The 12,813-nt window shown below is 43.3% G+C and overlaps 1 protein-coding gene across 5 annotated transcripts in view; it reads right to left on the reverse strand.

Annotated features, from left to right (window-relative positions):
• The window catches only part of COL4A6 (collagen type IV alpha 6 chain), a 193,751-nt gene that overhangs the window by 75,410 nt on the left and 105,528 nt on the right, over window positions 1-12,813 (reverse strand). For all 5 annotated transcript variants that reach the window (XM_083595796.1, XM_083595793.1, XM_083595795.1 and 2 more), the window contains exons 5-7: window positions 8,286-8,420; window positions 5,884-5,928; window positions 515-631 (exon numbers count right to left, since the gene is read on the reverse strand). In XM_083595796.1, the coding sequence (XP_083451922.1) occupies window positions 515-631; window positions 5,884-5,928; window positions 8,286-8,420 (297 nt within the window). The remainder of the gene's footprint in view (window positions 1-514; window positions 632-5,883; window positions 5,929-8,285; window positions 8,421-12,813) is intronic.

Here is a 12,813-nt window from a genome sequence, read left to right on the forward strand (position 1 = left end):
CTGTAACCCATGACTGCCTATTCCAAATGACAGTGGCTTTCCATAGTTTTGGACAGAATGCCTTCCCAACTCTCCAAACATAGGGTTGCCATATTTCAAAGAGTGAAAAGGAAATACAGTTATATCTCGGGTTACAGACACTTCTGGTTGCGTTTTTTCGGGTTGCGGACCGCCAAAACCCGGAAGTACCGGAATGGGTTACTTCCGGGTTTCAGCGGTCACGCATGCACAGAAGAGCCAAATTGCAACCCGCGTGTGTGCAAATGCGCTGCTGTGGGTTGCAGATGCTGCGGGTTGCGAATGTGCATCCTGCACGGATCACGTTCGCAACCTGACCCACTGTACACCAAAATCTACACTTCTGACATGGGCTGCCATATGTCTGGATTTCCACCTGTGTGCATTAAAGCTATTTCCGCCAGGGTGCTGTTTCCGACAGCTGAATCCCGGCTATGTCCGGGAAATTTTAGACATATGGCAGCCCTACCTAACATAAGGCAGTACAACGAATTACCGGGGGACCTTGCACACCAGGAAATCCATCTGGCCCTGGAACCCCAGGACTCCCAATAGTGCCATTACAGCCATCCAGGCCAGGCAAGCCTCTGTGTCCTGGCTGACCAGGATGTCCCTGTGCAAAGAGAGAAAAGGAAAATAGTGCATTAAGATTAGCATTTTGCAAACATCTTTGGACTTTAAAAAAATGTACAATGATGTAAACAGTTGCTGTAAGAGGAATCAGTTTATCAAAACTAATGAAAAAAAAATTGATTTAGCCAAATAGACAAAAATAAAATGGTTAACAAAAACATAGCTGAACAATAATGACCTACGTGCGCTAACTCAGAACCCAGTGGTGATACACTTACTGTGTTCTTTATCGTGCATTTGCAATAGCAAGCGCACTGGAGAAAGCAAAGGAACACACTTGCAGATCTGCAGTCTACATAGAAATGAACACAAAAGCTCTCAGGATGGGTAATTATTATTTATACATCATCAGAACTCCCCAACCTCTGGATGCTTTAAGGGCTGCCTCATTCTGCATGTCTCAAGTCGATCATGGAGGATGGTTTTTAGTAGTTCCCCACACTCCCAACCTCACAAGGAGGAGGCACATGAAGAAGGGTCTCAGATGATGAATGCAGAGTCTGGGTCAGTTTATATGGGGAGAGGCGGTTCTTGAGGTATTGTGGTCCTGAGCCACTTAAGGCTTTATAGGTCAAAACCAGCACTTTGAATTGGTCCTGGAAACTAATCAGCAGCCAGTGCAGTTAGACCAGGACTGGTGTAATATGCTCAAACCATCTTGCCTCAGTGAGCAACATGGCCGCTGAATTCTGCACTAGCTTAAGTTTCCAAATATGATATGAAGCCTCCAGATTCAGAGGCAGGTTGCATTTGACTCACAGTTCCAGTGCCACTGAAAACTGAAAAGTCTCCTCCTCAGGTGCCCACTTTAAGGTGCAAGATAGAATATGTGAGGATATCCAATCACCTGTTTTGGTTTTTTATAGAAAATGTACATTTTGTGAAATTATTAAGCTTCACTTGAGATTAGATTGGGAAGGGTAAGCATGTAAAGCCAAAATCATGTACAGTCAAAACAACCCCGGAGCTTCCCTCATGTGACCATCCATAACTTTTCAAAGTAGGCATGCCTCATGCAAGGTGAGGAACATAAAAGCTCTTTCTGTGGCAGGAAAGCCCAGTGTGGAAAGAGCTTTTTAAGCTCTCTTCCTGACTTATTGGGCTCTGGGAAGGTCTTGCTCGGGCTCTGGAAACCTTTGGCAGATCTCAGATGGCCCCAGGAGATTTTGCAGAGGCCTCTAAAGCCCTTACGGGACCTTCCCAGAGCTTGGTAAGCAAGGTGAAGAGCTTGAAAAGCTCTTTCCACTCCGTGTGTGTTTAATTTGTTCTGTGTCTGCTGGCCTATCACCAAGCATGTAAAGCTGTGGTTGTGCAAGTTAAATGTGTGCAAGTTGCAAGTCTGCTGTACTCCACTCCTTTTTAAAAGTGGATTTGTTGCGCTTGGTTGACAGAGCATTTTAATCCACTTTTAATTGCATGCACCTAAATATCTCTGCATGCTCCTTTAATCCCTCCTGCAAAATTCTGCCAGTCTGGGGACACCCTAAGACAACATTCGAACATGGAAAAGAAGGACTGATGGGTTTATCTCTGTGCTCTTTCCTAAGGGCTATTATTGCTCTGAAGAGAATTGTGACGCTAGATGGCAGCAGCTGCAGCTTTAAGAAAATGAGCACCTCTGGATCCTCACTGTAAAGGGCACGTAATTCTGAAGGGTCCTACTTAATCTGGGTTACACTCTCAGTATTGTATGAACCAAAACCACCATATCAAACTCTCAAGAACTGAGAGGCAGAGCTTATTCAAGGTTTTTGCATTGTCTGACAGACATCACTGATAAATAAAGTATACCACATCCCAGAGGTAGCCAACCCTCTAGATGTTTTTGGACTACAACTCCCATCAGCCCTGGGGCTGGCCAAGGCTGATGGGAGTCCAAGAACCACTAGTGGGCACAATGTTGGTCACATCAGAGATAGGCTGATTTTGCAAAGCAGTGGTGGGGAGCCTGTGGTCCTAAAGATGTTGTCGGACTCCAACTCCCACAAATGTACCTAGAGTGCTGTTGCTGCCTACTACTGCCAGGTAAACCCAAGGGAGCCCACTGTCAGAGGAGGGGATCTAATAGAGGATATAGTCAATGTTCTCTGCCAGTGTGAAGGTGAGTTCTAACATTGCACAACAAAAGATTCCAATGCTTCTGCAAGAAATAGATATTTCACTGTGGAACTCCCTGCTTACTGACACCAGCCAGGCACCTTCACTGAACTCTTTTCAGAACCTGTGAAAAACATTTCTGTTCAGGTAAGTATCCCTGGATATGTCGAACGTGGACAAGTTCTAACCTGTTTCTAGTTTATCTTTGAACGTTCTAAACTGTTTGAACTATTTAAGCTGATTTCAACTGTTTTTGTTGATAATTTCATTGTTTCTTTGTAAACCACTTTCAGACGTCCACCCCCTCCCCGCCCCCGGACAATCAAGCAGCATATAAAAAGGTAAAGGGACCGCTGACCATTAGGTCCAGTCGTGGCCGGCTCTGGGGTTGCGGCGCTCATCTCGCTTTATTGGCGGAGGGAGCCGGCGTACAGCTTCCGGTTCATGTGGCCAGCATGACTAAGCCGCTTCTGGCAAACCAGAGCTGCGCATGGAAACGCCGTTTACCTTCCCGCCAGAGCGGTACCTATTTATCTACTTGCACTTTGACGTGCTTTCAAACTGCTAGGTTGGCAGGAGCAGGGACCGAGCAACGGGAGCTCACCCCGTCGCAGGGATTCGAACCGCCGACCATCTGATCGGCAAGTCCTAGGCTCTGTGGTTTAACCCACAGCGCCACCCGCGTCCCTAAGCAGCATATAAATTTTAGGAAATAAATAAATAAAACAATAGAAAGTTACTGGCAACCTGCTTAGATCTTGCAGAACAAGGTTCTGCTGGCAGAACAAGCACACTACTAGGTGACTTTAACATGGTGCTATTTGAGATACAACCTTGTATACAAATAAGCCTGTTCCAACTATACAGTGCTGATTTGTGGGTGGGCTGCTTTTCAAACTGGGAGGAGCTTTCCCCCAATCTCAATCATCGCAGAGATGTATGGCGGGGCTGTGTGTGAAATGCCCCCCAAGTAGCTGTGTGGTTTTAAAAGATATTTTCTTTGTTTCACACTCTCCAGAAGGTATTGTCTGGCTAATGCATTTAATGTATAAACTGCAGCAGTTCAAACTGTGCTGGCAGCAACAACAATAAAATAAAATGAAATTAGGAGTTGGCAAAGGTCCCGCTAAAGGATTATTGGGAAAATTAGCCCACACTGGTGGAAACTCCTGATTTGCAGTTCTTGGTACATCCCTTGCCCAGCTTCCTCTCTGTTCAAAAGCTACTCCCTTTAAAAGCAGGAGAGTCTGCTATTGTAATCTCTCGTATGCGGTTTAGGAGTAAAGTATCTTGTGTCAACACACCATACAGTAATAAAATATAAACATTGAACTGTGACTATTCAAAGCAAACACGTGCAATTCTTTATACATATCTTTATGTATTTAGATTTACAGCCAGAAGGCTGCAGATATCTCTAGGGACAAGCTCATTCAGTGGAAATGATAATTATATGTGTTTGCAAATAAAGGCCAGCAGCTCCTACCCACAAGTAGATAACTAGATAATACTACAGACTATTTGTGGGCTACATTATCTACAGCTTCTACAATGTTATAAACAGCCTGGAGTAGCTTTCTTGATTTGAGATGGAGCTTACAGAGATGATGAGCTCAAATTGTACCTGTCATTGCTATAGGTCAATTAATGCTTTGCATTAAGTCTGCTCATGTGGGCACTAAATAGCTGCAGAGTAGCAGAATGAGATGGTAGAATGGACTATACAATGCTGGCAGGTGAAGAAAATCACAGACTAATGCAGTTGAGAAATGATAAAAAAATTTTAAAGCACTGTTGTGTTCAAAAGTGGATTCCCTCCCTGAAATGGCATGGTCTCTTCCCTCTTGCTGCTGCTGTTAAATGTATGCTTACAAAAATAATGTGACTTATTATTATACATATAAAAAAACTTACAAGGATAAAAGTTTAAGACTAACATCAAAGCTGTAGGGCAAAAGCAAGTGTGGTGCCCTCAGCGCTACATTAGATACAAACCACTATACCAAATGTTCCTGCTCTATCAATTCAGATTAAAGAGATTACAATAGAGGGTGTTACGGATGACACAGTGACACCTTTTTCTAACACAGTGCCTGGGAATGGCCTGCCTTCTAAACTTTTCCAGAGGAACTGAATAAACATTGAAAAAGGGGGGGGGAATAGATTCACTCAAGGATGAACGCTAGCCCACTTTAATAAGCAGCTCTGTATATTATGAGAGCTGGAGGGGGGCCCTCTGGTGAGTTCCAGATCTTGCCTTTAAAATAGCCTGAGGTTCCTCCCCTGCCCCCAAACACTTTTAAACAGAACTGATAGAAGCCATTCCATGCACTATTTCACTGTGTTGTTTCCATTTAGCAAGCCTTGTATATTCAGCTGAAATGGTATAAACCTTGCATCTCGCTTTCCAAACTACTGAACCTTGTTCCATGGGAAAAACTAAACACATGCTGCAGGGTGGGGGATTTTTAGAGGGCTGCTTCTCCCGTACATCTGTGGTTAACAGTTCATAAACACAGGCGGCTGCAGCGGCTGCTGCCAAGAGATTTCATCGGCCCAGCTGCATCAACACGGAAAGACAGAAACTTACCTGGCGGTCAACATTTCCTACACGACCTTTGGTGGCCCTTTCCCTCCTGCAAGGACTCCCACTGTGCAAAGGCTTTCCAGTTCCCTTAAAGGAACCCATAAGTGTTCTGCAGCAATCACATCCAGTCCTCACACAGATTGGAATGGGACTGCACTGGAAACCGTACCACATTTTTTCAAGCATTGGGAACTGTCCGTGTTCACGGCATTAACAAAAAAAAGTAAATTGGTACTAGCCAGTTTCTCCATGTGAAATATAAGAAAGGTGGAACTGGGAGGCAGATTCGTTCGGCTTATGGTTTATTGATGTTTAACAGTAATGATTGCATTTATTAATCCTGTGTGCTTATTATATTACTTACCTGAATTATACAACAGTGACTTGCCTATACACAGTTTACGGGAAATATGATGAGATGCAGCCTGCTTTTTAGCTCAGATAAATGACTATGCATTTTCTGGGGGCATGGGAAAAGCAAAACAATACAAACAGCAGCATTATTTAAAAACTTTATACTTAATTTTTTTAAACACAGAGAGACTTACAGGAACTCCGGATACTCCTGGAAATCCGGGGACTCCCATTGGGCCCTGAAAGGATTAAAAAGAGGCAGTTGATGTTTCATCTGATCCATAGATCTGAACTCTGTTAGCAATTTATGGTAGTTTAGAATAAAGATGGACTAGTCACAGGTGATCAACTGATCTATTTGTCTATTTACCCTTTTCTTAAACACCTGAAATGTATATTTTAGGACCTACCTCCTTTTGCAAAAAACAAAAAGCAAAACTCTTTTAAACTAGAAAGAACCCTGATCATCTTGGTTGCCCTCCTCTGAACACATTCCAGCTTTTCAATATTCTTTCTTAAGCTAAGAAGTGAGTGAAAATGATGAATCGTGAGTTTAAAATACAAAACTGCATATGCTCTGAGTATTTTCAGTGGTGTTGTTGTTTACTAACACCACCTAAATTGTTTGTGTTTGGCCAAGAGACATGAAATGCTCTGAATATTTTTTGTAGTAAATGAAAGCTTAATGATTACAGTCAATTTAAGGTAAAGGTAAAGGGACCCCTGACCATTAGGTCCAGTCATGGCCGACTCTGGGGTTGCGGAGTTCATCTCGCTTTATTGGCCGAGGGAGCCGGCGTACAGCTTCCGGGTCATGTGGCCAGCATGACTAAGCTGCTTCTGGCGAACCAGAGCAGTGCACGGAAACGCCGTTTACCTTCCCGCCGGAGCGGTACCTATTGATCTACTTGCACTTTGACGTGCTTTCGAACTGCTAGGTTGGCAGGAGCAGGGACCGAGCAATTGGGAGCTCACCCTGTCGCGGGGATTTGAACCGCCAACCTTCTGATCGGTAAGTCCTAGGCTCTGTGGTTTAACCCACAGCGTGACCTGCGTCCCTTACAGTCAATTTAAGACATCTCAAAAAGTATTTTCTGGTGCATCCCTTTTTGTGTGTGTGGGGGGGACTCTATTTGGGAAACCGCACCAGGGTCCCCAGCCACCTTGATCTGGCCGGGCAAGACCCACTGTGATGTGCTTCCTGAGAGGTTCCTTATGAAGCCGATATACTGCAAAAGGTTCCCTAGCCCGGCTGTAGTGAAAGAAGGAATTCAAAAATAGAAACTTCAGACTGATGGCTGAAGGAGAATTTATTGGTACAAATACTCTGCCTAACACATTTCAACAAAATGTCTTTCTTCGGGTAGATTCTCTTGAATCAAAAGGTGCCATTTCAGAGTTTTGGTATACAAAGGATTAGAACCAGCACACTTTGTCCAAACACAGTGAGCGGCCAATTAAATTCTCCTTCAAGCACCAGTTTGTGAGCTTTGCCTCTTCTTGGCTTCTGTGCCTTGCCCTCCATTCTTTCTGATTAAATGATATTACTCCACGGAGCTGTTTGCCAAATTGCTCTCTTGGCCATATTTTAAAAGTATTTCCATAAGCAAATGGGAGGCTGGGGAATAGTTACTTGGCTAGAACTGAGCCAAAATTTCTCGGAAGAGGTCTACCCCCCTGAGAACTTTCTTTTCCATCACCTCCCGAGGGGGTGGGGCGTCATTTTGCAGAATGATCTCTGAATATCTTCTGCTCTTCTTCTTTTTTTAAACAGTGGAGGCTGGTATTCAGGGCAAATGGACCATTGCCCCACCAACTACACTCTGCCCTCATCCAGCTAACTTACAACCAGCCTAGGGAGTATCACTGCCTGTCAATGTCCTCCTTTGCTGCCTTTGTCAAATTCAGCAGTAAGGAAGATGGAGGTAAAACTAGAATTAGCTGGCTCCGCCACATATATACAAACCTGCACAGGCCTAATAAACATATTCTGTTTCAAAATTTGGACCTGGAACACTCCCAATAACATCACTGGGAGTCCAAAGACAATGCCTACCTCCTAAAACCCATGAACTTCAGTACCCTTTCACCACATGTTCCTTCTAGAAGCAGCAGTAGAAAAGTTGTCTTGCCTCCTGGAGGCCTTTCTGCAAAATCTCCCTCTCACTAGTTTCCAATATGCTGCAGTGACATTGTCCCATGTGTTGTGGGCTCTGGGAAATGTGATTTCCCAAGGATACCTGGATCTTTAGTAATTACATTTGCCAGGGTCCCTGACACTAAACCACTGCAGGATATAAAGCACTAAATGGTGGTGATGACAGGAACAGGTGTTCATGGCTCAAGTTTTAATCTAAGCCAAAAAGAACTTTTTTGGGATTATGGTACCCAATTCATAATGAAGCCATATGAAATAGCCAAATTTGTATTATGTGCTAGGTAATTGTGATCTTCAGTGATTTTGATATTGCTCTATGTGTACCCCATACTTCTACAGGGCATGAACAAGACAGCACTTTGCCATTCCAGCAGTAAGTGAGTAAAAACAGGGATGTCTTTAAGGATTCAGAAAGCTCAGAGGAATGGATAAACTTACCTTATCTCCCTTCAGTCCAGCTGTACCTGGGGCACCTGTGCTCCCTCTCTCTCCCTTTGGCCCCCTCAAGCCTTCTGGCCCAGGAAACCCTGGAACACCCATCCGTCCTTGGTTCCCAATTGGTCCTGGTTGACCCTAGGAGGAAGGGGAGGAAATCCATCTTAAGAGTTTGCAAACAAGCACCTGCCTTGCCAAAAAGCACCCCCTAAAAGCATCCAACAGGAAATGACTGAAGGAGGAGTACAACTCATCTGGAGTGCAATGTTCAGTTCTGGGTACCAGAGAAGGGAAGCAGAGATGATAAGAGATATGGTTAACAGAAGTGGATCTGTTTAGCCTTGAGAAGAGATGATGGGGTGCAAGTGTCAACATGAAGCACTCTTCAGCTATCTGAAGGGCTGACATGCAGAAAAGGACAAAGGCATGGTCCCTGCTGCTGCTCTTGAGGGAAGGATAAGATCTAATGGGTATAAGTTAAACAAAGATAGTTAAGGGGCAGCATCAAGTGTCAGCAAGAATGGGCATCTCCTGAGGGCCCACAAGCTGTCAGGGGGACCAATTATGCTTTTACACCATTGCAACCTGCTTGTTCATCTGCACCCAAAGGATTCCTGCCAGAAAAATCTTGCTTGACTTTTCTTTGGTCACAAAGATGCTGTTTACTGAAAACAGCACCTCTGGGGTAAAAAAAAAAATATTGGGGTGGATTTTTAGCAGGAAGTTGGTGTAGGCCCCCGATCCATATCAGGAGCACATTCCAGATTTGGGCCCCTGGGCTTCTTCTCTCCCCGCCCCCAAAGCAAAAGTAACTAGCTGAAACAAACCTTTTTTTAAAAAACATGACTAACGTTCCATTTCACAAGGAGGTCACATTTGTGTAACTCACTTGCTATTGTTTGCAAATATGTATGTGTATTTGTGTATGTGAAAATTGTGGTAAGCTTGACCAGTACTCAAAGTCCTTTAACAGCTGGGGAAGAAACAACAGCTATATGAATAATGCAGGATGTACTCAAAGTTGTTTCCAAAGTAGACATGAAAGGCCTTGCTACTTTGGTTTGTGGAAATGGCAGGCCACACGAGTTGTCTTAACGGCGGGGGGGGGGGGGGGTGGAAATTATGGAAAGGCCAGATGGTGCCAAAGTTAGTTCATGTTATGTGTGGTTTTTTAAACTGCATAACAAATTTTAAAAAAAACAATTATCATGTTGTTGTTGTTGTTGTTGTTGTTGTTGTTGTTGTTGTTAAAAAGCTAATCCCTGAATTGCATTTTCCCTATAAACCTCAAGTGTTGGAGCAATTTAAATGCAAAAAATACAATTTTAAATAATGCCAGAGAACAGTTCAGAGACAAAACCCTACACATTAAACCCCGAAGAGCAGGAAGTCGCCCTACTAAAAGAAATGCAGATTATATAAAAAGCACTTATTACAACAAAAAGGGTTTCATCTGTCTGCTAAAATGCTGAAGAGCTAACAAGGAAAGTTACCTTAGGTAAGCTATTCCAAAGTGTAGGTGTCACAATCAAAAAGGTCCTGTCCCACACCCTAGAAGATCATTTCAGAACAAGGGAGAACACAGAGATGGCTCTCAGCCCCAAGAACACAAAAAGTCATTGTGGTGTAGTGGCTGGAATATTGGGCCTAGTCCTTGTCAATGGGCAGGGATGATGATGGGAGTTGTTACATGATTAAGTTGAGACTCCTACATTGCACAGGGTTGGAATGGATGACCCTTGGTATCCTTTCTAATTCAACAATTCTATGATTCTGCTATTCTAACTTCTGCAGCTTTTATCAGTTGCAGCTTTCAATTACCAAGCAACTGGACTGCAACTGATACAACTGGATCTGAAACACATACCTAAACACAAGTTACCTCTGATTTTTCAGCATGAAATGTATGTAGTGCTGCCCAGCTAGAAGACTGATGTGCCTTGTCTTCTGTGGATCACAGCAGAGGATCTTGCCCCTTTGCAACACGTCACTCAAAGAACATTCTGCCCGGAGTGTGCATACTAAATCCTGGAAATTCCAAGGCTAAGAGAATGGTATATTGAAGTGTGGGGTCCAGCTGTACTTCATAAACTCACAGGAGTTATGTGGTTATGATAAGGAGCGCAGAGTGTTAATAATTTCTAAGGAGACTGGAAATGTTTTAAACTGGATTAGAGTAATAGAGTGAAATGCTTCTTTTCCTTTATTTTGAATAAGTTTGATAACTTTGGTTCTGTATAAGCAGAAGAGCCCTCAGCTCTTGTTAATAAACCAACCAAGACTTTTGTAGCACTTTAAAGATTAATGAATTCATTATGTCATAAGCTTTTGTGGACCATAGTCCACTTCATCAGATGCATCATGTGTAATTCTGGATTGGCAAGCATATGCAGTATACATGCATGGATGAGAGACCAGGATTTACAGGATAATGAAATGCACACGCACAAAAAAGCTTTGATGGTGATGCTTACATGAAAGCAAAATAGTTACAGTGACCAATTAGCAGGACAACCCTACTGGTGACACAAGCTAATTAATGCACACTTGCACACTTAACACGTATGATGAAGGGCCAAAGAAAAAGCTTGCACCTTAATAAATTTATTGCCTATAAATTTCTGCAAAACCCTTTCTCTCAGAGCTCATCCACACTTCTGCTTGTTCAGTGCTTTCTAGGCATGGGTATATGATGTTTTTCATTTGCCCTGCCCCCCTGCCCCCGGTTTACTGCTGTTTACTGCTGAATTGCCTGCTGAATTACCTGCTGTTTACTGCTGACTAGGGGAAGTGTGGATGAGCCCTAACTCTCCCTCTGTTTTTTGCAACAATAGATACCAGTAAGCTCAAAATTATTTTTGTTTTTGATGATGTTGTTTCTGATATGACTTTTTTTTGCTTCTTTATGTATTATTAATGAAAATAACCATATAGAGACAGAGAAGGAGAGAGAGAAAGAAAGAAAGAAAGAGAAAGAGATTTACTAAAGAGGGAGAAGAGGGCAGTGGGGGCAAGTTGTGAAAATGTGTAGTTAGTAGAAGCCGAACTCTCTGCTTGCCACCCCTCTTTCACCCAGCCCCTCCTCTCAGACCTTGCCAAACCCTCTTCCCTTACCATCATGCTTCCCTCTGAGGTCTCTGATTCAGAGCAGGAGTGGGAGTCACCAAAGGATGCATTTCTGAGAGTAATGTAACCGTCAACCCCCTTTCCCAGGGAATTCTGGGAATTGTAACTCTCTGAAGGGCATGCTAACAAACTCTCAGCACCCTTAGCAAAATGCAGTTGTTCTCAGGATGCTTTGGGGTAAGCCATGACTTTTTAAAGTGGTATGATACTGCTTTCATTTTGTACTGCTGATGGGGACTCAGATCACCCTGAGGGATGTTAGGCTAGATGGGTCTTTGATCTCATCCTGAAGAGGCTTTCTTACGTTTGTATATAATAATGCAACACTGAGGAACGATTGTGAAGGTCGTATCCAAATCTGATTACCGTTAGTTTCAAGAGTTCTACAATGGAGGGATTAAGTGTAGGTCCTGTGTTCTAATCCCAAGAAAGAGAAAAAAATGACTGAAACCTCTGTTTTACTTTGCACACTACAAGAGAGATCTTAATACTGCTTGAAGATTTAGCCCAGTATCCTGGGGTGGCTCCAGCGGCACAAAGACCCAGCGAAATGTTGCTAATCTCCCTCGTAATGTGATTAAACCATGATAATCTAATTCTTATGAATTTCATTTAAATCCTTTTGAAGATGGCTGGCAACAACATTTTCCACAGTAGAATAGAAAGAAACTGGTTAAACCATGGACAACAAAACCTAAATGGCCAGCCCTTCTGCATTTTTCATTTGCACATTGTTTACATTTATTATATCAGGAACCCCTAAAATGTCAGCTAAGCACATGGCAAAATTTGCTTCCTTAACTGAGGCCCCATCTGCACTATACATTTAAAGCAGTATCATACCACTTTGAGGAGTCATGGATCCCCCCCCACAAGGAATCCTGGGAACTGTAGTTTGTCAAGGTTACTGAGAGGTGTTCGACAACCTCTCTTCCTCTCAAAGCTACAATTCCAATCAATGCTTCTTCCCAGGGAGGTCTGGAAAATCTTACCCTGTGAGGGCAACAGGAGCTTCATAACTACGCTTTACAACTTTGGGGGAAGCCATGGCTGTTTAAAGTGGTATGAAACTGCTTTTAAATGTATGGTGTAGATGGGAGACTCGGTCTGAATCTAGTACAGTGGTACCTTGGTTTTCGAATGGCTTGGCTCCCAAACAAATTGTCTCCCAAACATCGCAAACCCTGAAGTGAGTATTCCGGTTTGCGAACATTTTTTGGAAGCTGAATGTCCGACGTGGCTTCCGCTTGAGTGCAGGAAGCTCCTGCAGCCAATTGGAAGCTCCGTCTTGGTTTTTGAACCATTTCAGAAGTCGAATGGTCTCCCAGAATGGATTAAATTCGAGAACCAAGGTACCACTGTACAGCTAAGGCTATAATTCTAAGTAACGAGTAGCTTCCATTGA

This window comes from Podarcis filfolensis (assembly GCF_964270895.1).
Source record: "Podarcis filfolensis genome assembly, chromosome: Z".
NCBI classification, from domain to species: domain Eukaryota; kingdom Metazoa; phylum Chordata; class Lepidosauria; order Squamata; family Lacertidae; genus Podarcis; species Podarcis filfolensis.